Raw genomic sequence first — 27,663 nt, 5'->3', positions numbered from 1 at the left:
ACTGCCTGAAGTTCTGATTCTTTCATCAGATACCTGGGACTGATCCTTTATTCCGATCTCTCCTGGAAAACCCTCATTGACTCAGTTGTATCACTTGCTTATCCTCTATTGGGATTCATAAGACTGGTGGCACGTGGTGCTTCTGCATCCTCCATATTCTGTCTATACAAATCAATAGTATTGCCGATCTAAAGGCCTGGTCTCACCGCTAAAGCGTTGTTGGAGCGGTCGTAGAGCGGTAGGGAGAAAAGGGGCGAATTTCGCTCACAAAATTGGGGAAAAAAGTCGAAAACAAAAAAGACAAACACTCGAAATCGAAAATGGTAAACGGTAGCGAGCGGTGATGATTTTTTTCTCTCCGCTCCACGACCGCTCCAACAACAATCGCGCGGCGTGACCATGCCTTTAGAGTATGGTGCCTTCATGGCATCCCACAACCTCAATACAGGTGGAAAAACCTGAGCGTGCAGAGAACAGCGTTGTTGGGAGATGTCCTACGAAGATAGGCTTAAACTTCTGGACTGGTCCTCACTTGCCTCCTGACGACATAACCTCCTATGTTCCTTTGCATTTCAGTTTCTTCATGGAATTTGCAAGTGTAAAGAGCTTAGTGCAAATACATGTATCGTTATCAACCCCGCCATCCTGAAACACTTTCTTTCGGTCATCTGCCCTCTAGAACTCAGGTCTACACGCCTTCCAAGAATTTGGGACACTTCCTTTAAGTGCACGAGATTATGCTTTTTCAACTTCCCCTTTTCTTTTCTCCCTTCTTTAAAGGGAGCACTCCTGTCCAACTCATCAATGCCATCATTTTCTTTCCATTACATTTTTTATTACTTTGTTTTTTATCACCTCATTATTTGTGGTATGATTTCTATAATGACAATGTTTTAAAGATTATTTTGTCTGGTGCAATACACAGTGCATGAATCCGTCCCTTTTTTTGTTGGGTTGTACCTCCAGAACATCTATACCAAATTTCAAATATTTGCCATTACACTTTTTTTTATTCAGATTTGATATGCCCACCATATAACTTAAATAATTTCATGTACTTTGCTTATTTCATTCTAAGATGCGCATCCAACAATTGTGTTTCCTGTTTGCTAATTTAATTCAATTATCTATCAGTAAACATTTGTTACGTAACTAGATTTCTATTTTTTTTTATCTAATTGATATTCAAAAATAATGTTTAATAGTATTCATTGAGTTGTTATGACCGTATCGGTCCAGTTTAAGTTTTTTTTTTAATCTTTCTTTTAACAAAACTGATGGGTGCACATAAAAATCTAAATATCATTACTATTCTTTGTCTTTTACGTCCTTAATTTCCTTTCTTTTCCTTCATCGAAGGGGGCGAGGTTCCTGTAAGTTGGGTGGGTGCTGGAGCCTTGTGAGTACACATTTAAGAATGTGGAGGCATGCTTTTGCTGTTATCTAGCCCATTTTTCTTAAGCTTCCTTGGTGCTTTTCAGGCTCCAGTACCTTACATAAATTTCATGCTATGTTTGTTAAGCATTAATCAGTCCGGCATGGGTATATAATTCCCCCTCTTTTATTTTGCCCGGCATTACACATTTGTCAATAATTTTTGTATAAATGTGTTTTTATTGAAATTTAATTACATGTAATTGTATATACCGGAATGTGCAATACTTTCTCAATGGTTTTTTCTGTGAGGGCTCGCATGCCTCTGAGCAATAGTACTCTTAATTTTACTTTTGCGATCATTTTCCCATGGACAAAACCAACATTTTCTTACTCTCTTCCTTCTTTTCCTTCAATTTCACTTATTTATGTTGAATTATTCAATTTCAGATTGTATTTTTGTCTTTACATTGTAACATTTTGTGTGTTTTTTGTGGCCAAATGAATAATAAGAAGAATAGAACGGCGTAACCTATTTGATGGAGTGAAATACTCGAGAATAGGTGAGGCATGAATCACGTTGAAATTGTTATACAATTTTAATTTAATAAAACAAGCAAAAAACGACTAGTGCTTGTTTTTTTTGCGACGGAGTCAACCTAGATAAAACCTCGGTCAAACATGATCATATGCAATCGTCGCGTTTTATATAGATTTGTTCCATACGCCATGTCTACTCAACTCAAAATTTGTGGCTCATTTTGTACTCTGCTGTCAATTTGAATTATTTCATTTTTGCTACACGCAATGTGAGGTACCTATGGCATTCAGAATAGATAAAGTGCATAATGACAATGATAAAAAAAGAGAACCGGTATTCATAACTATTCTCGATTTCCCTGTCGGTTTGCAATACAATTCAAGTTCAAATTTAAGTCGAGGGTAAAGTTAGTTTTAAGAATTGTTTTCCGATATGAAAATAGCTAGGTTCATATGTTTTGTATGATTGTTTTTGTTTCAGATTTTCCTGTGGGTGAGGTACTCATGGATGACAGGCCTGTCATTCTACGAGGATATGACGGGATACTGCATTGTCGATTTAGAGGTGAACCATTGGCTGTCTACTGGGAAAAGGGTAAGGGCATGGTACTGTCTTTGAATGATTGTTTAAGTTATTGATTGTTTGATTGCATTTAATGCTTTTTCAAATTCACTTCATATCAAAATTTATAATAAGCTAAATATAAAACACATCAATGAAACAAGGGAACCCATTTAAAAGCGAGGAACTAATTAAAATATATATTTCTTCCTTGAAATTTAAATCGTGATTAACAGAGTTCAATAGAGTAATGAAAATAATACTATTTAGGTCAAGCGTTTTATGCATATACACTAAATTTCAAATACTCCTAGTATTGTCATACAAATCTTGCAGGGTCGCTGGCGACATGAAACATCAGTCCTGGGGGGCGTTTCATGAAAGGACTTGTCAGACGTTTTATCCGACAAGTCCCATTTTATCCGACATTTACCATAGGAACAGTGCCTCTCAGCCAATCAAAATCATGGAAAGATGTCAGATCTGACAACTTGTCGGATGAAAATATTGATGAAACGCTCCCCAGATCTTAGTAACCGGGGTGCGATTCATCGCATCCGTTGTTATAATGAACCTCTGACTGATTACTAATGTTGTTGCTGATTGGGCGTATGCAGAGCATCAGTAAAAAAACCCCAACAAGTCCAGGAAAACTGTTCCTTTGTAAATGAGATACGCCTTGGTATATAGTTGCTATTTTCAATATGCTTGTATTTTCTCTTTAAGGTGCATCCCAACGTGATCAAATGAATAGTTTACAAACTCCACCAATGCTCCTATCGTTCAACGAAATTTAAGCCGCTATTTTGATTCACATGTGTTCACAAAGAAAGGTTAACAGAATGATGACTCTTCATTATTATATAACATAAATGTTCTTTATCTTTTCAGTAGGAAACTCTGCAGATGATTCTCTCAAACTGCTAATTAACTTTTATCTTTCCTTCTTTCTTTCTTTACATGACAACGAATTCTAGGGCCAGATTTGGCATCAGCAACAAAACTAGTCTCGTGGCATCCACCTACGGGAGGAATTCGTGTGCAGTCGTATGGGATCGGAAAGTACAACCTTACGGAAGACTTTTCCTTGGTGATCCATGACGTCGAGGATAATGACGCAGGACGGTACATATGTATAGTATCTGACTTCAGAGGTTACGAACTCAGCAATCACACTGTGGCCACAGTTAAAGGTAGAAACCGATGCTAATTGTGTCTCTATTAAAGGTCAAGTCCACCCCAGGAAAATGCTTACTTGAATAAATAGAGAAAAATCAAACTAGCATAGTGCTGAAAATTTTATCAAAATCAGATGTAAAATAATGATGATGTCAATTATGTCAATCACTCACTATTTATTTTGTTTTTATTGTTTGAATTATACAATATGTCATTTTTTTATAGATTTGACAATTAGGAGCAACTTGACTGAAACATGGTATTAATGCTTTTGTCACATGTTCATGGAGGAATTAATCGTTGTATCACTTGCCAATGAGGAGAAAATTAGAATATTTCATATTTGACATAATAATATACAAAGAAATAGTGAGGGAATGATGTCATAGTCTCCTCATTTGCATACCAGCCAGGATGCGCATATCTATTTTGTGAAATTAAGCGAAACTTTAAAATGTCATAACTTTTTTATTTTACATCCGGTTTTAATGAAATTTTTAGTGTTATGCTTGTTGGATTTTTCTCTTTTTATTTAAATCAACTTTTTTTGGGGGTGGACTTGTCCTTTAATAAACATACATGTAATATAAATTATCAATAACAGTACAAAATCACATTGAAACTGTGCTATTAAAATGCGAACTCCAGGGGGTTGCACTTAAAGGGGTACTCCAGGCTGAAAATAATATGAATTGAACAGATATAGAAAAATCATTCAAACAAACCTGAAAATTTCATCAAAATGGGATAAAGAATAACAACTGTACGCTTTAAATACACAATACATATTCTATCTACTTGTACACTCATTCATGTATTACGTTTAGGACGGTCAGAGAGTGGATTGGGCACCTGGTAGTCAGGGAAACTCTTTTATCTACCACATACCTCTTCTATGTTTTGCTTCCTTTGATACTTTTTCTCACCTAGCAACTATCAATTTTTTTTCTTTTCCTCGTCTGCCAGGTGCTCAATCCCATCATTATGTCCGTATGTTTGTCATTGTAAATAAAGTACACGTATTCATATTTACAGCTGCAGATAGCCTTACAAAGGACCCGTCTACTATTTTTTATTTCATTGGCATACGACCAATTCTGTCAAATATTTCATGTCATCCTTAAACGTCGCAATCGTAAAAAGCAATATAATAGACGGGTCTTCTGTCCTTCTTTCTTTCTTTTATGATTTGCTTTGTCTTCCTTGTCTTGTCTAGTAACCAGTGTGTCCCTGTTCTTGTAACGTTCTCTGTTTTCGTCCTTGTCCAGTTTCTGTAACCTTCTCCGAGCTCAGCTTTATTTTTTCTGTAACTATTTTTAGCTATCAATGATTACAGATTAATTATCTGTTAAGGGCCTATCCACAACAAGTTTTTGCTTTACTTCAGGTCCATCAACTTTGAATCAGCATTTATATTGTAATTATGCATACTATTTCGGAATGAGTTATATGTTTTTTTTGTATTTTGATTGATTTGTGGAAAATAAAATGAAATGAAACTTGTGGCATTTTAAAGCTTTGCATTATTCCGGTGAAAAATGCAAGGCATGTCTGCATGAATATTCAATGAGCAAACTGATGATGTCATATCCCCACTTGTTGTCTTGTATTTGTTATATAAAATTACTTTTATTCAAGTTTTCCCCCAAAGAACTAAAAAAAAAATAGATTGAAACGGAATTTAATGCATTAGATATCCATTCAGCTGCAACTTATTTCATATTTAGAGAGACGTATTATTCAGACTAGTGTGAAAAAATGAATTAATTTTGATTCCCTAATAACATAAAAATCAAAGTGAGGCTATTGCATCGTCAGTTCAGCTAATGAATATTCATGACGACCTGCATATCCATATTGATGGGACATTCCAGATAAACCCCCATTCCACAGAGAGCAAGACCTCTGAAAGAATACTGTAAGACCATGAAACTTGCTTGATCATTCAAAGGTCTTTTAACGAAATTTTTTAGATATCTGAGGTCTTTTACGATTTCTGATGGATCTTAAAGTGTCTTCACGGCCTTCTAAACTTTTTTAAACGGTTCAAAACAGCCTTTCTGCAGTCTTTCAGGAAAATGGTCTTTTGATGGTCTTTCGATGGTCTTTCAGTGCCTTTCAATGAATTTCAATGTTCTTATTAATTCTTTCCATGATCTTTCGGCAGTCTCTCAAGATTTTTGCGGAGGTCACTGTAAGACTCATGAGAGATCATTGAAAGATCATTCAGAAATCACTGAAAGATTAGGCAAAGTCCATGGACAGAATTCTGAAAGATCACTTGTTGCATAAAAGATCTCTAACATTGAAAAATCTCTATAAGACTAGTCTAAGCCCAGTAAGACAAAAAGTACCAATCACTTTATTAAAGTTCCTTGAGGGGTCTTTCTGAGTCATTCCACAGGGATGACAAATTTCAGTGATCTTGGAGAATGCTGTATAAAGACCTTGCAAATATTTGGTCTTTGAAAGGTCATTCGAAGGTCTCCCTTCAGTGGAATGGGGGACTTAGCGATTAATCGCTAACCTGTGTTCAACGTGGCCCATGAGTATGTTTCACCGATGTAACTATGCCATGATAGATAGTGTTACAGTTTATGTGATCTTCACTTGTTAATCGTAGTTCCACCCCAGGAACCCTTCCCAACAATTGACCAATGCCCATCAGGATCAACCGGAAGTAAGGCCAACTCGTGTACGTTGACCACCGAGATAGGTGATGACACGACAGCACTAACATGTCGTGCTCGCGGTGCGCCGAGAGGCGTCGTCTCGCTCTCCTGGACCCTCAGTAACGGAACTCTCTCCCAACAAGGTCTGCAAAGATCTGCCAACCCTGACGGCGAGACAGAAAATCTGATGCTTACAATTGACGCAACGCCAAGCGATGATTCTTACGTCTGTACTGCCATTCTGCCGGTGACAACCCATGGAGATGCGACTATCAGCGTCATTGTGAATCTACCATCAACTAGAAATGCAACAGATCCGTTCACTGGAGATCCCGGTAGTAGATCTTTAGGGAAAGGTATGGTATGAATGGCCCTTCGTTTCTCTTTATGCTAAAAATGGTTATTTATGCATGAAACCTTTGATACGAAATATTAATATCACTATAAATTTTGTTGTAGGTCATTTTAAGAAAACTGAATATGCAGCATTATTTTTTTATCAAATGACACGATGGTGTCATGTTCTTCTTGATATTGACTTCTATCTGCAAAATGGTTAACAAACGATAAATATTTTATCCATTGGTCAACGAATTTCGGAAACCGATTTTCATTCCTGTAATGAAAGAAGAAACAAATATTACAAGAGAGCACAATGACCATATGCGGCTCCATAGTACCGTGCCTTTCTAATTCCGTTATGATGATATATTTATGACGTAAATCAAAAATGCCTGGACGAATCTCTTGACTTAAGCGCGTAGAGGATATTTTGAATAAGAAATCTAGTGATCATACGATTTTTTTTTGTTTCAGTTGATTTACCTCAGTTTCTATTATGTGAAGTAATCATTAAAATTATTATTTTTGAATTGCAGTTGGCATCGCCATTATCGTCGCCATCTTACTACTCATCACCTTAATCATCATCTCCAGTAAGTTGAAATAACTTGACTAATAGGCTTTCCCGATCCAAACGTTTTTAAGAATAGTATCACAACGAACGACAAAGTAATTCATGGAGATTCCATTTTCTAAAGAAGTAAAAGAAACATGATGTACATCGACGCGTGCACTTTAACCTTTGATGGCGATCTGTGATGTCGCCACTTTCATGGGGGGGGGGGGGGGGGGGTAAACGGAAAGTGGTTTGTTTTAAAACACATCAACTTGTGCTATATACTGTTATAGACATGAACCAGAATAGCCTAGTGGTTAAGTCGCTGCCCGGAAAGCAATAGATGGCAGGTTCGAATCCCACTTGTTCCAATTTTTCTGACTTATGATTTTCATTACAGATTGACAATGCGATCTTAATTAGAGGTCAAGTCCACCTCAGAAAAATGTTGGTTCGAATCAAAAGAAAAAATCAGACAAGCACAATGCTGAAGATTTCAACAAAATCGGATGTAAAATAAAGTTATGACATTTCAAAGTTTCGCTTATTTTTAACAAAATAGTTATATGAACGAGCCAGTTACATCCAAATGAGAGAGTCGATGATGTCACTCACTCACTATTTCTTTTGTGTTTTTATTGTTTGAATTATACAATATATCAATTTTTACGAATTTGATGATTAGGACCTTCTTGCCTGAAGCACAAAATGTTAGAATAATGGAATTCCACATGTCCGGGGAGGAATGAAACTTCATTTCACATTACAATGACGAGAAAATAAAAATATTTAATATTTCAAACAATAAAAAACAATAGAAATAGTGAGTGAGTGACATCATCGACTCTCTCATTTGGATGTAACTGGCTCGTTCATATAACTGTTTTGTGAAATGAAGCGAAACATTAAAATGTCATAACTTTCTTATTTCACATCCGATCTTGATGAAATTCAGTGTTATGCTTGTTGAATTTTTCTCGTTTTATTCAAATCAATTTTTTTCTTGGGTGGACTTGTCCTTAAAACACATAAGAGTAGTGCCGAAAATGTGTCTACAAATTATAATTTCCTCCTATTAAAGCCTCTTTATTTACTATCTATTGTCCACGGCGGACTGCATTTGCATATTAATGAGTCAGAAAAAGAGGATCGAGGGTATTTGAATTCCAGTTTATCGTGATTTAGCCATGAACCAGAAAAGCCTGGTGGTTAAGTCGCTGCCCGGAAAGCAGTAGATGGCTGGTTCGAATCCCACTGGTACCATTTTTTTTCTGACTTGTGATTTTCATTAAAGATCGAGCATGCGATCTTAAACACATAGGTGTAATGCCGAAAATGTATTTAGAAATTATTATTTGCTCCTACTAAACATGCTAAAGCTTATTTATTTACTATTGTACTATATCATTTAGCACATTACTAAGTCAAAGCTTAATATTGTATAATGGCAGCTAAAAAATTGAAACTTTAAGAGCAATTAACTTTCGGATTTGCTTTGTTGTCACTGCATGTGAAACTGAGACGTTTAAAACTTTAATAGTATTTATTTATCCTTTTACAATGTCCTGTCCATATCATACGAAATAATAGCATAAGCACTCATATTTGTGTTTTTTTATCTCGAAGTAATCATCGTCTTCATTTGGAGGAGAAGAATAAAGAAGAGTTATGAACCGTTAAATGGAGATATGAAATTCATTAAAGGTAATATATTATACTAGTATCCGTTATACATTCTAGTTTGTCTCATTATTTATGTAAATGGTAATCAATCATAGACGTCCAGTTTACCCCGTGGATATACTCTTGATATATACGGAATGGAAGTTTAGAATGATATATTTTACCCGGGCATTTTACTATCCAGTACCCATCATATTTCTTATTTGTGACCTACTATAGTGAATGAATCCTGCTCATGTTTTAACAGACAACCATTTCAGTGAAATAATAATTTCATGAATTTGATTGAGCATGCTTTTTTAATTTAAGAGTTTCCATACAAATACCACGAATCCATATGGTACCATTAGTGGTAGCATTAATTTTTTGTAGGCAAGATTATTCTGTTTTTTTTGGTCAAATATTAAAATAAAACGGTTTTACTAGATAAAGGAACTTGCAACGGGACTTGCTTTTCATTTCAGGCCCTGTTTCGTATTTGGAGCTTTGGGAGCTTGTCGGAAAGTGTAACCCTGTGGCCAGGGAGAATATTGTAAACAGGTTGGTGAATAAAACTCAGACAGACTCAGGATTCGACGTCGTACGCTCTAACATGTCTAAAGCTGAGTTCTACTATGAACTCTGTAGATGGAAGGAAACAACAACAGGAGATCACAGTATTCTCTCCAGAGCCATAAAAAAAGTTTGGCTGAACGCCGAAATACATATGCAAGGTAAATTTATTCATTATATTATTGTGACCAATTTGATATGTATGAATATGCTCTGTGGACTTCAATTTGTTGAAAATGTGTCAAACGTTATTTCATAATCTATAGCCTTGCTTTTTTCAACGCGTTAATGTCAACTACTCAATTTTAAACACGACCAATGGGGTTGTTGAGGGAGCTGTGTATGTGCAAAGTTAGATGGTCCAAACTTGTCTTTAATTCAACTTGCAACATTTTTGGTAATGAGAATCTGAATTGATCAACGTCTCTGTTCAATCGAATAAGAAAATAAGTGGGTGAATGCACAATTAAAGTTCATGCAAACTTCGCAGAATGGCGATCCGTAATGGACAATCTACAACTCACCACCGTTAAAAGAACAATCTAACCGCCCTTTCACTCGGTTTAAAAAAGGAATTTGAACAATGATCCCAGAGAAAAAAATAAGGCTAATGACGATTTTGTTATGTACATGTGAAACCAAACTAGAATGACGAACGCTAAACAAAACCACGAATTCATATTCTACTCCGGAGGTGAATTCCAGTAAGTTTTACTCGAATTACGGTACAAATTTTACGTGTGAAAAGCTTGACCTCCAAAAAAATCAATTCATTCGAGAATTTCTAATTGCGTGGAGTCGTTTAACATTTTCTCCTAATTTATCTGATTTGAATATAAAGAATCAAGTGTTATGGAATAATTCATTGATCAGAGTAGATGGGAAAGTTATATATATATACAAAACAAAAAAGTGAGTCCTCCTGAATCAAAATGCTGTAACTTTTGAACGGAATAATTTTGAGATATAATATTTCGTAGGTGTTTTTTTACACTAACTAAGCAATTCCTGGGAGGGAATGAGATTAGTCGGTTGGGTAATGCATGAGTTATCAATAATTGAATTAAAAATGACCATTTTTGAAAGTCACAAGAGTCGTTTTTTTCAGATTGTGTAAATACAAAGTTGGGCAAAGGTTCTTTTTTTGGTGAATTTTATTTTGTTAACGTTGTTTTACTTTCCATCATTGAGCCACTCTACACTAAATTTTGATAACGTATTTTCATGCTTGAGTGAGCACATTTTTGTGACGTATCATCTCATAGGGGTTTATGGTAGTATCCTCTGTAACTTGTTAAAATATGTTAAAATTGGAAAATGTTAGTGGCTTTCCTCCCCCAATATCTCGGCACCTCCCCACTTTCAAATTCTGGATCCACCACTGATTTGTCCATAAACTTAACTGATACTGAGATTTATTTGGAAAAGAATGCATTTATGCAGTATTTAAAAGAGTATTAATTCCTAAGTTTTCGAGTGTGTTCGCTCAACCATGACAGTAGACAATTTCCGTTACCAAATTGAAGCATTACTTGCCAATGATATTTGAAAAGCGTATTTTTTTCATGAAATGTTCATTGAGCCGTGAAATGATGAATATTGTTGAATATACTCTTCAAAAAAAATAATTGTCATCATATTCGATAATTTTATCGATAAAAATGTGTAAACAATTCTAATAACAAACTTTGACTGTGTTTATTCAACCGTAAAATTTAGCCAAAAAGTTGTAGTCTTTTAGAAAGTACCTTTTACAAGCCTTCTGACTATTTTTCATGGTGAGAATGTGGAAGTCGTTCCAATAAACTGGAATAAAAGTCATGATATTTTGCTTGTGACTTTTAAAAAGTAAGTTTTGCATTCTGCCGGTGCTCACTGAAGCATGACATATACGTCCGTAACATTCACTAAAAGGATACCTTCTAAAATTCCCTACACGCTCATGTAAAAATATATTAAAAACTCCTAGTGGTTCGGAAATTATGGATGTTTGTTAAAGGGGATTACTTTTTTTGTGCATATAAACAACTTTGGCTAAAAAATTGGATCATCATTATTACACATTTAATGGATGAACAAAACAATTTTCTCTCACATACAACTTTTTTTTTTACAAAAGTACAAAATTAATTGTAATTTTCTTGACTATTACTCATTGATTTCTGCAATACCCAATGAATGGAAACATTTTCGTGAACATCTTGTTGAGAGTAGAAAAACTCAAGAAGATTTGTTGTATATTTTAAATAATGTTTTTAAGGTATGCAAGTTTATCCATAGAATTTCTGTTGATGAAATTCCCCGACTTTACAAACGAAATGGGCATCCATTTTATATGAACCGGTTAATAACTGGAATAAAGTATATATGATTCCCTTTAAATGCTGTCTTTCAACAAAACTCCGCTCCTTTCAATATAAAATTTTCAATCGGATAATGGGATGAACAAACATCTTTACGATATTGGCTTTTCTGAATCTAATTTATGTACATTTTGTTCTTCCTCTGTTGAAAGTATTTCACATCTGTTTTGGGGCTGCCCTGTAACTCAACAATTAATTCAAAACTTCCAAACCTCTTATTTGAACAATGACGTGTATATGAATAAGAATTTATGTTTGTTTGGTTGCCCTGACGCTCAATACTCTACTGTAAACCGTTATATTCTTTGCGCTAAATATTTTATTTTTCGACACATTGTAAGGGTGAACGGTTTTGTTTAAGCTCTTTTAAGAAGCGTATTGAAACGCTATTGTGAAATTGAAAGGGTTCTCAGTCAAAAACATCATAATATTGTTTTATCATTAGATAATAGTACGCATGTACAGATGTAAACATGTTCGCTTCATGATATTTCTGTAAATTGAATTGCTTTCGTGTTTGATTTTTAATAAAATCTTTTTTTGAAAGATTTGTTTTGGAGGCAGAGCTTACGTGTCCTTTCAAGCACTTCCGTCGATAAAACAATCGCCATAGACTCATCGTATCGATGCAGCGCTTTGATTGACAAGTCGCCAAGGACACATACCGCTTTCGTTCGGGAATTCGAATTCAAATCACAGTTTTCGAGTGAGCGTATGAAAGGTCCGATGATTTTGAGGACGAATTGCAATCATCAATACAATGATGAAAAGGCCCTAAAGCACATTAACATCTGCACTGGACCGTGTTTCGGAATTTTCTTAATCACTGCACAGATGTTTTAAATAACGAAGAGAGTCTTGGTCAAAACCCCTTTATAAATCGGTGAATCAAAACAGCAGTGCCGTCGTGGACTCTATAGATAAACGACATATTTGCAATATAACGTTCGGTTCGAATCATACAACGATGCGGTCTCCCGGTCATCCAACTTTCGACCATGGCATCTGATCTGTTCATTGTGGTTTGACGGGTATTTTCAAAGCCATTGGTGCGTTTTAAAAAAAACTTCTGCGTCGTGTTGCAAAACTACGCCAGCAGTGGCGTAACTACGGGGGCATGGGGGGCACGTGCCCCCCCCCCCCCCCCAATCGGCTGGCAAAAAAAAAACGGTGAAAAGGAGAAAAAGAGGGAAAAAGGAAGAGAAACGTAGTGGGGGAAGAATAAATTGTTGTTTATTATAGTGTTATATTATATTATGTTATATAACATAAGAAGCATTTTTTCATAACTTTATGAAACATTATTTGCTTAATTGTGTCTTCATTGTTCCTGGTGCTCGCATAGACTGTTTAACGAGATATATAAACCTGCTGTACTAAACCCTCCGGTTTTCAAATCAATATACAACAAAATAATATATTTCCTCGCAATTAGAGATATTATTGTTTTAGGTGATATATATATATATATTCTTCTTTTTCATGACTACTGAAAGTTATTGCCCTATTTTAAGGTCTTAATATAAAACATTTCCTGTCCGTGCTAACGTTCGCATTAGTGGATTGGTGAGATTTCTGCTCTTCATGAACTCCTAAAATCAGTCCTTAAAATGTCAATTTTTCTGATCTGAATATCAAAAAATTTTAGCTCACGCTTCGCGCTCGCATCATTTGGTTATTGCAATATATTGGGTCTTAATGAATTCCTACAAACAAGCCTTAGAATGCCCCTCTTCATGTCTGAATTTCCTAGATTTTCAGCTCGCGCTTCGCGCTCGCAGTATTTCATTAGTGAGATGCGTATGATAATCATGATTACAATGACTTCAAAAAGTGCTCCATGTGTTTAGATGTAATTCTAACAAAATCAGCAAGCGCTTGGCACTCGCATTAGATGACTATGGTGAGATATGTATACTCTGACTTAATGGATTCCTAACTATAGTCCTTAATATATACATGTTTGGGATCAATATATACAAAATTTTCAGCTCGCGCTTCGCGCTTGCATCATTTGGTTAGTCAAATACGTAGGGTCTTAGAGAATTCCTACAAACAACCCTTAAAATGCCCCTCTTCAGGTCTATATTTCCTAAATTTTAAGCTCGCGCTTTTGGGCTTGTAGTATTTGATTAGTAAGATGCGTATGATAATCATGATTACATGACTACAAAAGGTGCTTCATGACTGTGTTTAGATGTAATTCTAACAAAATCAGCAAAGGATGGCACTAGCATTAGATGAATATGGTGAGATACTGTATCTATACTCTTAATGGATTATAAAAAATAATCCTTAAAATTTCCTTGTTTAGGGTCAGTATATACAAAGTTTTTAGCTGGCGCTTCGTGCAATGTCGTGCTCGCATTGTTTGTTTAGCGAGACAGTTAAGTATCATGATTACAAATCAATTTGCTTATAATTTCCATTTTTAGCCCTCAATATCAACAATTTTCAGCTCGCGCTTCGCGCTCGCATTATTTAATCAGTGAGATACATATCCGTTTAATGCCACTGCGTATCCTTAAAATATCTCTATTAGGTCAGTATACCTGACAACTGAGTGCGCTTAGCGCGCTTCCTAAGTGACCCAAAATTTTGGCTGGTGCCCCCCCCCCCCCCCAATGCCGTGACCCAAGGTACGCCACTGTACGCGAGTGTGAAAACCAACAAACAAGAGGATAACTTATTCTAAAAAGTATAAGATACGTACTCATTTTGTGATTGTGCTGTTTGGCGACAGTAATTCAATAATCTTAATGGACCATTGCACCGGATCATTCTGGTTAGGCAAAGCTTTACTAAGGGGCCGAACTATCGTAACTTAAACTACGGTCCGGCCACCTCAAACTCTTGATCAGAATGTTCTGGTGCAGCAAACGTCCCCGAGTGTTGTGCTTTCTGTTTCAGATGTCCGTGATCGTACGTCAAAGGAAATCTCTCTTGATGATCTCAAGCACATTTGCTGGCACGTCCACGGTTGCAGGGAGAGAGTCAAGCCCATTCTGCGAGCATTGTACCCTCGGCATGAAGGAATCCCCAACTGCAAAGGTGATTCCTGCGATCATGGTAAACCAAGAAACGCCGAAATCAAGAATGACCTGCAGTTAATGAAGGCATGGAAAGAACATTCTATGACAACGAAACCTGGATACCAGGAACCTGAGGAGGATCACAATGAAGGGGAAAGAGTGCAGATGAGGTAAGAACTATAATCATGATAATCGCGTGGTTACATGTATAGTTTGTATATGTGAAATCATGGACATAGTACTTCTTTGCAGCCAAATTTCCAACAAAATAAACATTCCATAGATTGACAGGGCCTTCGTAATGTAGAAAGTGTTAGAGTTTAAAAGATAAATTGCGAATTTCTGCATCCATACGACTATTTGAGTTGAGGTATCTTTACTATTCATTTACTAATTTTGATTATACTTACAAGACAACCAACTTCCAGAGGGATTTGCTGCTGCCATAAACAACCTAAATATCGGCATGGTGATGACAAGAATGAGCAACAGCCAATGTTTTCTGCACAGTCCGAAGAGGTAGAATTGGGAGTAGAAAGATCATCACCAAACCAAATGATTCAACTTTGCTTAGCGTTAGAAAGAGCAGGAAAGGACGCACATGGACCTGATAAGGGAGTCTATATTCAACTGGCCAAAACTTTCTTCCGAAGTATGTTTAATTGTGCACCAGCGATGTTGTAAGGGGGGGGGGTGTTGTTAAATGGGTATCGGCATTACCGCTATAAAATGGATTTATTGTTGGAATCTTGAAAGAATAGCAAAACCAAAATTACATTGCAATGATTTTGGATGCATTTGAATTACTTGGAAACTATAGTTTTCAAACATTTAACCATTTAGAAATCCCTTGAAGGGTAGTATTTAAATCTGTCTGTATCACCGAAGTGAAAAGATTGGAATGTATCGGGGGAAATGATTAACTTAATTATTATGTACTGTTATGTAATGACCAGTTCTTGTAATATCAAACTATAACAGATTCATTTTCGTTTTTCTATTCAAATGCACAGTTGAAGATGAGTACAAGAGGGAATTGGACAATGAGGTCATCAAGGAGTTTGCTCTGAGTATCACCAAACAACACTACCAGAATCTTGCAAAAGCCAAGAGAATTTCAGCGGACTCCATTGCCAAAAGAAATGCTGAAGACCTCAAAGCGGTGTTCAAAACAGACGTTATGCTTGAGGAATGGGTACAGGAGCAAAAATGCAGTAATTATGAAGTCAGGTGCAGACTGAGGCAAGCAGCAGAACAATGCAATCGTCAAGACATCGCAGGTACAATCACCAGCGAAAGTTCTATTTATATAGCTAAAAATCGCTATTTGGTCTCAAGAAGTAAAAATAAGAATATAAGCTAATCTGAAAGCATAAATATATTTCATGTTGTCAAAATTTGATGGTGTAAATCTATTAAAGGGCCAAAAAAAAAAAACTTTCTCAGACACCGTTTTTCCTGACTGTTTGGACGTTTTTCTGAGATTGTACAGTGCCCACATCTCATGAGCCAAGTTCGTAGTTTTTTTTTCCTTATTAATTGAATCTCTCCATGGATTTAATATAGAAGCTCAAGTCCATTCAATTCAATTCAAGTAAAAATGGTTTCTTCAGATAAAAACTTCCATCGCAGCACAGAGCCGAATTACAAAAAGTTTTTACAATATAAAAGATTGAAATCATAAGGAATAAGCATAGTGTGGAATATAACAACGAAAAGGTCAAGTAGGTCAAGTATGATCTCGCCTCTATTACTCTCAGGGGCAGAACTAACACAGTTGGACTTAGTTAATCAAAAATAAAGAAGCAAGAAAAAACGACAAAGAAAAAATAAATAAGAGATTCAGAAATCCCTGCATAACAATATACCCCCTCCCTCGCTCTTCAAATTAGAAAATGACTTCACCTTTTGGTGACTGACCTTCATCCACATGGATCGAAATTGACGCCGTCACTTCTTTTGCGGTATTACTATTGCTTTCGTATTTTGATTATGATAAAGTTGTAAATAGACCTTATGTACTGACGTCACCACGCCCCCATCTTAGATTATGAAGCTATTGGCTTCTATGCATTAGTGATCTACCATTTGTGACTGCCGCTGGCTCATCTCTGACAACTCCCTTCACGTGTATTCCTATTTCCTCTGGGTGAGGGCGCTTTGAAAATTTGACATCATATGCATAAGGTCTAATGATTATGATTTGATTTTATTATTTACTTCTGCAATTACATCATTCGTATATAATACATTTTCCATAACATAACAAACATAGTATATTGAGAACTTTTTTGGCATGAATCATAACTAAGTGTACTAAAATTATCATTACAAACAAAACTGATATCATATCAAATTAGTTAACGTTTACAAGTTGCAGGAGAAGGATAGTCATCATAAGCAGATTGCTTGAAAAATGACAACCCCCGGTTAGAACTCATTGATTGATATAATACATTAATACAGCAGACTCGATATACAGTACATTTCATGAAAATCAGCAGTAATGTAATTTGAGCAATGAAGATGGAGATGATAAGGATGAAGATGATGGTGAAATGGTGAAGATGAAGGCGATGGAGAGGATGATGATGGTGATGATGCTTTAATGATGACACATCGACACAGAAATTTTACTTCAAATATTCTGATATCAACATAGATTTAACGTTTGCCTTAAATGAGTAAAGAGACGTGGATCTCTTTATAGATTCTTGTAGAGAGTTCCACAAATCAGGACCATGGTGTCTTATAGATCTCTGCGCAATAAGCAATTTGGGGTTGATTAAATGGAAATTAGAAGAGTTCCGCGTAGGGTATGAATGGATAGATGTGTTCATAGTATAAAAATTGTGAAATGAAGGTGGGAGCATGTTATTTACGTATTTGAACATAAGCAGTAAGCTTTGAAATGAATTTATGTCAAAAATAGTTAGAGTCTTTAGTTTATCGAATAATGGATTTGTGTGTGATAAATATTGCGAGTTAGTACAAATTCGAATTGCTTTTTTCTGTAATAACTATATTGTATGAATTTTAGTTTTTGCACACGTTGCCCAAACTATATTGCAATACGATATATACGGCAATATTGATGAATTGTATAGTAAAACAAGTGTAGTATGAGGAATTATGTTTTTCATTCTGTAAAGTACACCTGCTTTGACAATTCATGCATCCTCTACTAGCAAGGGCGTTCATTTAACTCCCTTGCCAGGTTATAATTCTACGTAGATTTATTATGTTTGAATGTCCGTTATCTTCTTTTTGATTACGTGACATCGACTCTTTACGGAACATCCCCTTGGATGATCTGGATAAATAGATTATTTTTTTTCCTTCAGAAGAAATTTATTTTCGGAACTTTCCCTATAACAGCTAATGACCTTGGTGAATGATTGATTCAGATTCAGATATTTTTAATGTCCATAGTGCAATCAAGTGCAAAGAGAAATTCACTTACTTCGTAGAAAACCTTTGAGAGTGTCTTATGATACACACAAAATTACATTGATGCATATAAAATACAAGTGAAATAAAAATAAAGGCCGGAGGGGTTAATACCATTTAAGGTTTGGCTATCAAATATACGAATTGAAAGAGGAACAAAACAGTTTACGAGTGCCGTTCTGCCGGGAGGTGATCTCAAAAGTTTGCCTGACTTCATCAAATCATATTTATAGAGAGCATGTTCCTTATTGGTCAGGATCTCTTTTGCTTTTTATAGGACTCTACCACAATTCTCGTCAAGAAAACACTTTTTAAAATTATTTCAGAGGCTTGCTTCTTTCCTACTTGCATGTGTCCAAAGAATTGAATTAAAACGAAGTGCACTTTTCACCCGTGCCTTATAAATGAATTTTCATTTTTTCCTAATACGAATCGGGACACCACGAACAAAAATAAATCATTGATAAATCAAAAAACGTAAAAAATAATATTTAGGTTCTTTGAGTTCCAAGGACATTGCCAAAGCTTCCCTCAAAATGGATTATGTAATTGAATAAAGTTATTGATTTCCACAGATATTTTCATAACCAGAGAACAGAGTGAATTCCTGATTCCCATTACAACACATCAAGCTTCCGTGACAATTACCAATGAGCGACGTCAGGGAGTTAGTGAATCAAGACAAGGTAAGTACGGACACTTATTTTCGCAACTCCTTTTTCAAAAGTTTCATCCTGCCCTCGATCTCGTTCGTTCCTAAACCTTTTTGTATTACGGATGACCCGTTTCGAAGACTTTGCACCAGGCTACAGTTATTGGATTTGTCAATATTCGATTTGACAGTCTCATCGACTCTTTACACAAACCTAGAAATGTTCTTTCTGATGAAGTTGTCCTTGATTCATATGCCTATGGGGTTCTAGAACAAATTTAGCTTGGTTGCACAAACGACAACTTTGGGCAATTTGCTAATTTACATAAATCCAAAATGGCCGCCAGATGCCGTCTTGAATTAAAACATAACTTTTGAAGCCCTAGCCCCAGAAAGATAAGGACTAACCCTTTTTTAAGGGTGTGTATAATTCATTTCTTTTATCATTTTCGCAATGTTATATATGTATAAGAATGAATATGTATTATGTGCACGCCGATATTTTATATTTTTGCTCCTTGATTATGCACATTTTCTTTATGTGTTGTAATTTGTATGTTTGCACGTAAACAAAATAAATTCCCATTAAGTTGGACAATAAAACTACAATATAATATAAGATTATCTTCAAGTCAAATACAAGATGGCCGCCAGATGCCATCTTGAAAATAAAAAAAAATGAACCCCTTGCCCAAGAATAAAGGAAAATCAAAGCAGAATCAATTTTCTGTTGATTTATTATGCAATGTAAGGGCACCTTCAGGTCAAACCCTAGGGGGCCGCCAGACGCCATCTTGAAAAAAATCACCTTCCTTCCGAGCTCATGTAAGGAGATTTCAGTAAGAATAATTCATTTCTTTTAATTTCTCCCGTTTTAGTTCGAAGTCAAGTCACATTATTCATGCGGTATAATATTTACGGAATACATCTCATTCGAACCCAGGAATAAAATTATTCAGAGTTCAAATTCTAGAGGAAATAACAGAAGGCGATCTAAACAAACCACAGACTTTACTTAAAATTTATATTGGATTAATATAAACCAGCATGGGAACTAGTTAAGAGAGATCGGACGAGAGCTCTGTAAAAACATTGAACAATGAAAATTATCCCCGATTCCGGTGTGTGCATTTTCCTTTTTGTACAGTTACAGGTATTTCCCAAGATGAACTCGAGCGTATTTGTCGCTATGGGGGACGAGAAGCTCTTTCGACATATTGGCATGAGCGGTACGGAGATAGAAAACATAAGAATCTGGACTTTACGATACTTTCCGACCACGAAATCATTTGTATGCTGAAACCGGTCATTGACAGTCAACATCACGATATCGTTATACAACAAAGAGATACACGTGGTAATACTATATTGTTTATGAAACAGCTTCTACAGGATAGGCAAAGCCCAAGATATATTCTAAGACAGAATCTGCAAAATGAAGCACCACACTATGGTAAGGAACATTTGATTTTTTTTTCAAAGATACTGCAATCACCAAGGTTACATGTGTGCCATTTTGTATCAGATATCACACTGAGTTGATTGAGCTCAACAAATTTTAAACTTGATTTACCGATATCACTTAAAGTAATTTTAACTTTATAACACGCTTTTTCATGTAATTTGATAGTCCATTATATCACACACAATACATGAACGGAATCCTGTATAGTGATTGTTTCAATTAGCATCATACAACTATCAGACTATAGTATAGAATATCAGGTGATTTGTTTTTCGACAATCGTTCTATTACCAAACTTATGTCATTTTCTATCAGATATTATAATAATTTGATATTAGTTTTGATTTACAGGTACAACTTAGAGTAATTCAAACTTTATAACACGCACGCCTTTTCGTGTGATCTGACGGTCTATAACATGAATGGAATCCTGTATAGAGATTATTTCGAATAGCATCATATTAGGTATAATGCAAAAATATCAAATTTTGCTTTGCCGTGATGTCAGTGTTGGACTGTTGCACTATTCCACCATTGACGTCACTGATCATGCAAGAGAGAGTCTTCGCTTCGCGACGCAGAACCAATTCAAGAACCCATGAAACAGATTGAAAATGCAGGTCACATCACAATGATCAGCCGGGAAGTCTAAGTTTCGGAACCGACAAAAAATACAAATATGCCGTTTTCCAGGGTCCAGGACGGAACTGTTATATTGATTCAACAATTGCCGTGAAAGACTTCTTGGTACCTCTTTGTCGTGAAGAACATTTAATAATACAATTCTATGCTCTTGAAAGCGTTCTGCATCGCGACGCCAAAACTCAGTAATCTCTCCGCACGTCAAACAGACCGGCGACTCTACCGAGAAAACCTTGCATTGCAATGGCGTACATGTAGCTATATATCATGTATATTAATCAGATTCCGCCTAACGTGGTGGCTTAACACCTCAGCGTGATATGTAGATCACGTGCCATTTACATTCAGTATTTTAGGTTAGTAGTTATACGTCATTCCTGAGATTAGAAAAAAAGAGATAGTACTGTGTATATTTCAGAACGCTTTTGATAAAGTAAGAAATAGACGAAAGTATTGATTATTTTGATTATTATTTACTTTATAGCGTGTCTTATTGCAAAAGTGAGAGAAGACAAAATATTCGATGTAGAACTCGTTGAATTAGCTCATCGCCTAGTCCTATCAGACGTTTATCCCATTGCCAAATCACTCAACATAAGTGATGCAGAGCTTACTTGTAACAGACATGAACTTGGACCAAACGTTCTGAGGGAAGGTACAGGAAAATTGCTACTCGAGATGAATCATACAGGCACACACGCAATGGGCATTGAAGAGAGGCTGGTAATGGTGAATGCTTTGAAGGTAGCGGGGTATCTTGAAGAGGCAAGGTCGATAGTGTTTGGTGAGTCACGAATTTCTCTTAAAGGTAAAGAAACTTAGTAGTTGCAAGAAACAATTATTTCATGAAAAATTCTTTAAAATCAAGGTTAAATGCCACCATATTATCATAGATCTAGTTCTGGTGCATTGAAATAAACTTATCCTTTCTGAAACTGACACAAGAGGGCATATTAAATGGGACAATGTTTTAATATAATTTATTTTGGAAAAAAAACAATTTATGGAATTCCGTTCTTATTTTGCTCATATCTCAACAATTGCACATTTTTTTGCAAAGTCATTTAGCACATAAATTCTAGGCACTTTTTTGTAGTCATGAAAAGGATAGGTTTATAACTAAATAATTGATGCGAACACGAAGTGCGAGTGGGAACAAATTGGCAGACCTAAAATGGGACACTGTATTCATGTTTTGCAAATCATGAAAAAGGATGAGTAATTGTGTATCTTCCATGAATAATGCGACCTGGATTCTAAGCATTCTAAATACGTTTCTTTTATTATGAAAGTCAATCATGCGAGTGCGGAGCGCGAGCTGAAAAAAAATGATAATCCGATGTGAAGAATGGTCAATTTATGAACTATTTCAAGCACTGTGTAGGGAAATTGTGAAGTGGATATGGATCGCAAAGAATAAATGTAGCGAGCGCAAAGCGCGAGCTGATATATCGATTGTGTTATTGTGATTTAGTACGGGGATATTTAATGACATAATGTCATCACATATGAAAATGATAAATATCTTCCAATTCTTCTTCCTAAGCTCAAGATGAAATTTGTCGAAATTCCAATCTGAGAAAGGTACAATTTGATAATTAGGAATAATGTCGTAAGGTATATTATTATCTTATTTATAAATCTAATAAGCCTAATGAGAGCGCAAAATTTGTTGATGTTGATATAACTGTGAATAGGATGCATGGGTTAATATCATTTTAAAAATGGATGCGAGCGCAAGTATCGAATCGAAAATTTTGATCAACTGTCATTGAAAGGGTTTTTTTTATTGTAGTTTGTTAAAATTAATTACTTGCACTCGCATGCATTTTTAAAATTATATTGACCCATGCATCCTATTCCCAGTTACAAAAGTTTATTTGCAAGTATTTTGGATCGACCTATGGAAAAGGGGTTTACAATTTTCTTGTTTATTCATTGGCAGAAAGGAATTATATGCCTATATGATGAGATTCCTGCCTAAATGCAGGGCCTACCTTAAAAAAGGTTGCAATAATAGATGGAACCATTTCCCGCGCGGAGAAATCTTGATTTTATGCTGTACTGTAACAGTAGATGTTAAAACTAAATTTTATGTTGTTTGGTTAATTTACTGATTTCTGTGTAACATTACAACTTTATCCTGGCACTTACGGAATAATGGAGGGGGGCAAAATGATATGCTTGCCACCCCAATGTTTTCATCGTCCCCCTTCCCCCCCCCCCCCCCGATCGACGCCTCTGCATGCACACACACACAAACCTGTATACAGCACACCCCCATATCACGCACTCCATGATGCTACTCATTTACCTTTATGTAATGAAATGCTTCTAACTCTTGCAATTTCTCCTATTTCTATCATCATATCTCAATTTATAACAACAACTTCTGAAGGTTTCCATGGCGAAAAAGAATAGTGTAGTAGGTTTCACCGAACACCGTGTATCTTTCTTTGGCAAATGTTAAATCTGAAAAAAAAGATCAGCCAAATGTTTCGACAAGTGTGTTCTTGTCGTCTTAAGGAGAATCACAACAAAAGTTTTATGAAGAAAAATAAAAGTAACTTATGTGTACAATTTTGATTTGATAGATTCATTGGGTGATGCATGATTGAGTGCATGTCAAAGATAAACGTACAACTTTTTTCAAAAGTCACTATACTGCAAAAATAGCATTTTACAGGGATTTTTATTAGTTTTACAGTGAAACTGTTATTTCGCTAAAATGTGTTCCGAAAAACCTGTAGTATATTGATGGGAGAATACTTGTTTTATGTGTAGCCTATGTATCTGAATGCGAAAGGATAGATCTTGTGTGGTTATATCAAGGGGCAGGTCATCCCCAACAATAGGTGTATCATTAAACGAGAAAAATCTTTTTTTTAGTAATAGCATAGAACGATTTTGCTTAATTTTCACAAAACTTTGCGGATTAGCATGTGCGTATAACTGTTTCTACTCAACTATTATTTAACCTCCTTTAACGAAATTCGAAAAGATATCGATATCTTCTACATGTTCTAGCTAGCATTAAACAATTGAAAATTGTATTGCACTTGCATCAAATAGGATTTGAAATAAGCCTAGCGGATGAAGCAGAAATAGAAGAGAAGCGAGTTGATCCAGCGAAATTAGCAAAGGAACTCGGTGTTTCTGATGATTCCAAGCCAGTGGGTCCTGATGGCAGAGAGGAGAGCTGTCAATCTGTACTTCAAAGATGGAGAAACATTGTCCGCCACTCATCATTCAATCATCGCATGGTTTTGGCTGATGCTATGTACAGTCTGGGCGAGAAGGAGCTTGCACTCGGTATTATCTCAGGTAACAGAGAATCAAAATCATGATTATGGGTTTTTACTAAGTTTTTACTCATTATTTGCTTATTCTTAATTGAGATGTTAACTGTTGTATTCCCTGCAGTGTACATGGTGTATCGCCAAAATAGTCCCCCCTTAAATGAATAGAACTTAGTTAATATACTTTGATAGTAAAGTTTGACTCATGTCATAGTCATTATTGTTATGATTAGATTGTCCTATAGATGAATGCCACTCCTAACGATTTCAAAGTGAGTTCGTACATAAATCAATCAAATAAGAACATTATTAAAAAGTAATGTTGTAGAAATTGTGTGATTGTTGACAAATTTGGAAAATAAGCACAATATTCGAGCGATGTGCTTATCTGTTTTTTTTTTTCAGATTTACAGTGCCTTTTCTCCAGCTTTGCTTTCATGATTTGACCAAGTTTAGTTTAATACACTTAATATATAAAGATCTAGATGATATCGTGGATGATATTGGGACAATTCATTTTAATTTTACAGACCTTCTTGTGAAATCAGTGTTTACTGGAAATTCGTTCTTTCATCTATAAACCTGTGATTAATTCAGGAAATAAACGAACATTCTCTTTCATTCAAACCATATTTCTCACTATGTATTTCTTTCTGTCTTTTACTATAAATATTTCTTCATTTCTAACGTATTCCTCTGTATTCCAAGGCATTTTAGTGGATTTGTATTTTCATATTTGACATATTTGTTTATACTCTTACTACTTTACTTTGCTGATTATTTCTTGTTTGTTACTTATAGCAAGGAGATATCACTTCTTACAGATGATCTCCTTTCTCATAGCGAGCCCTACCTACAAGTTCTTATCTTTTCACTCCCTTACCATTTCTTTCAGATATAATATTCTGTTGAATAGTAACTTCGAATATCGTCAATTTTTACTGTTTTTAATACCGGTTTAAATAACAAAATGAATAAAACTGATTAAATATAGGACTTGTATTGGACATGTTGACATTAGCCATTTATTCCATTGTCTTTGTAAATGAAATCCATGCATTCAGTTAATGAATTAAACGGTCCGTTAATGCATTAATTACTCAAGTTATCGCACACAAAAATGAATCAATAACTCACTCAATCACTCGTAATATAGGCATTTTTTAAACCACTATCCTCATTCTTCTTTGTCAGGAAAGTTTCGGAACAACGTCATAAACAGCCAAGTATCAAAAATGCTAGCAAAAACCATTCCAGAGGGAGTACAGGATACACTGACTAGAGGCCTTGGCAAGAAGTTGGAAACAGATTTAAACCCTCATGATATTATAACCGCCTGGGTGGCTGAAAAGAAGTTTTTTGGGTTTCTTCAAAAAAGTCCAATAACATTGAGCAACGATCTTCTCAAAGAAGGATTCTATCCATTTGCTCATGAGATAATGGCAGGTAAGTTGAAAGGATCTTATGGAATCTTAATTTAATGTCAGGGACCATGAAATGCTTTTAAAAGTTATAAGGGGGTGCGAGATGAACATGCATAGAATGACAAAGTGATGGTAATTTTCTTACGTTTTGGGGGAATGTTTACTAAAAAAAAATGCAGGGGTGAGGACTGGAGCTCCTTGCAGCTCAATCCCCATTTCAGCTGCCGTAAGCGTTATTGAATTTTTGCGACGTTTAGTGAAAAACGGTTATATGCACGTCGTAATGACTATAGGCTAATGATGTCATGTTCCCACTTTACCTTACGTTATTACATGATATCAATATTTATTTAATATTTCCATACATTTTTTAATGATATTTCTCCATTATGATAAATTATGTTAAAGCAATTAATAATTCAAGTAATTCCAAATAATGAAAATCTTTAAAATGGCATAACATTTGTATTCCTTGTCTAATTTACAATGTTTTGTTTATTTGTTTTTTCTTTATCAAATCTAATCACATTGTTATTCACCTTGGAGTACTTCTTAAACGCAAATAATTGTGTCACCAATAGACATTCTGATTATACCAGCTCTTCAAATGCATATATAATAACTATGTCATTTTTCATTGACTGTTAATTTAAATTATTAAATTATTCTAAAAATACTTTTACAGTAACACGCCCAAGAATAAAAACAAAACACGGAAGAAGAAACTGAAAATCATGATCCAAACAGTTATTTCTTAATGACACGACGAGAATGATGATGAGGCTGCAAAGGCTGAACTTTATGATTTTTTTTTCTTTATAAATCTGATATTATAATCCTTATAGGTGGATGGAAAGGAAAGGATGCGATCATAAGAGTAGAATCTCCAGCAGAGGAGGCCGGTGATGAGAACTATGACGCCAGCATGAGTTGTGATCTGGAAGATCAAGGTATACGTGAATTGATTTATTTCATTTTTTTTCTTTATATTCAGGGACGATAAATTAATTCTTATGCTGTCCTGCTTAAACGGAAATGGTGTAAAGTTTACTTAGGAATTAAACTGACTCTATGTTTGTTAACAGATCAGGATTTAGATGGCAGAGTATGTCAAAATGCAGTATTGCTAATGGATCTCTTTGCTGGCTTCATCTTACAAATAGTTCTGATTGATCTGTCCAGTCACACCTATAGCAAACCAGTATCACCCACATTTACAATGCATATATCTGTTAAAATATCTTGGAACTGGGAATGATAGTCTTGCATGCATAGTTTTCTCAACAAATGTGTTTTTGTATATCTTAATTAAGAGACAATTTCAAATTTCAATTAGATGGGAAATATGACATTGTTGGATTTCAATAGTCAAAATCCAACAATGTCATATTTCCCATCTAATTGAAATTTGAAATTGACCGGGCATGGTGGCTCAGCGGTAGAGCGTCCGCCTCATGAACGGGAGGTCGTGGGTTCGATCTTCGGCCGAGTCATACCAAAGACTTATAAAAATGGGACCTTCTGCCTTCTTGCTAGGCGCTCAGCATTTAGATTGGAGAAGGGTAATGATAACATGTTATGTTATGCAGGGCCCGCTGGTAGAGCAGTTTCCTAACTGAAGTGGCTACCCTGGGTAAATAAGACGTTATTATTATTATTATTAAAATTTAGTGGATTAAATACAATTCTTTGTCAGACGAGGCCCAGATATTTATTGCTAGTTTTTTCCAGCATTTATAGTGTTTTTTTTGGCAAATGAAAATATAATTGGAAATTGTGTCATAATTTTCCAGCATGAAACAAATAAGAGAACTGAAAAGTGATACCTTAAGATCGGAATAAGGAAGCCAATTTGGATCCAACTTAATTTATTGCC

General features: G+C 35.4%; 1 protein-coding gene across 1 annotated transcript in view; it reads left to right on the top strand.

Annotated features, from left to right (window-relative positions):
- The first annotated feature begins 399 nt into the window (after positions 1 to 399).
- Positions 400 to 27,663, top strand: part of LOC121419542 — a 30,209-nt gene continuing 2,945 nt past the window's right edge. The window contains exons 1-16 of the mRNA XM_041613998.1: positions 400 to 448; positions 2,396 to 2,509; positions 3,454 to 3,669; positions 6,279 to 6,683; positions 7,206 to 7,262; positions 8,852 to 8,929; positions 9,373 to 9,621; positions 14,734 to 15,025; positions 15,269 to 15,507; positions 15,869 to 16,135; positions 18,881 to 18,991; positions 20,105 to 20,410; positions 21,549 to 21,848; positions 24,137 to 24,388; positions 25,558 to 25,809; positions 26,633 to 26,737. Of these exons, the coding sequence (XP_041469932.1) occupies positions 400 to 448; positions 2,396 to 2,509; positions 3,454 to 3,669; positions 6,279 to 6,683; positions 7,206 to 7,262; positions 8,852 to 8,929; positions 9,373 to 9,621; positions 14,734 to 15,025; positions 15,269 to 15,507; positions 15,869 to 16,135; positions 18,881 to 18,991; positions 20,105 to 20,410; positions 21,549 to 21,848; positions 24,137 to 24,388; positions 25,558 to 25,809; positions 26,633 to 26,737 (3,292 nt within the window). The remainder of the gene's footprint in view (positions 449 to 2,395; positions 2,510 to 3,453; positions 3,670 to 6,278; positions 6,684 to 7,205; positions 7,263 to 8,851; positions 8,930 to 9,372; positions 9,622 to 14,733; positions 15,026 to 15,268; positions 15,508 to 15,868; positions 16,136 to 18,880; positions 18,992 to 20,104; positions 20,411 to 21,548; positions 21,849 to 24,136; positions 24,389 to 25,557; positions 25,810 to 26,632; positions 26,738 to 27,663) is intronic.

The sequence above is a fragment of the Lytechinus variegatus genome, chromosome 8 (assembly GCF_018143015.1).
Source record: "Lytechinus variegatus isolate NC3 chromosome 8, Lvar_3.0, whole genome shotgun sequence".
Lineage (NCBI taxonomy): Eukaryota > Metazoa > Echinodermata > Echinoidea > Temnopleuroida > Toxopneustidae > Lytechinus > Lytechinus variegatus.
This window is presented reverse-complemented; position numbering and strand designations above follow the sequence as displayed.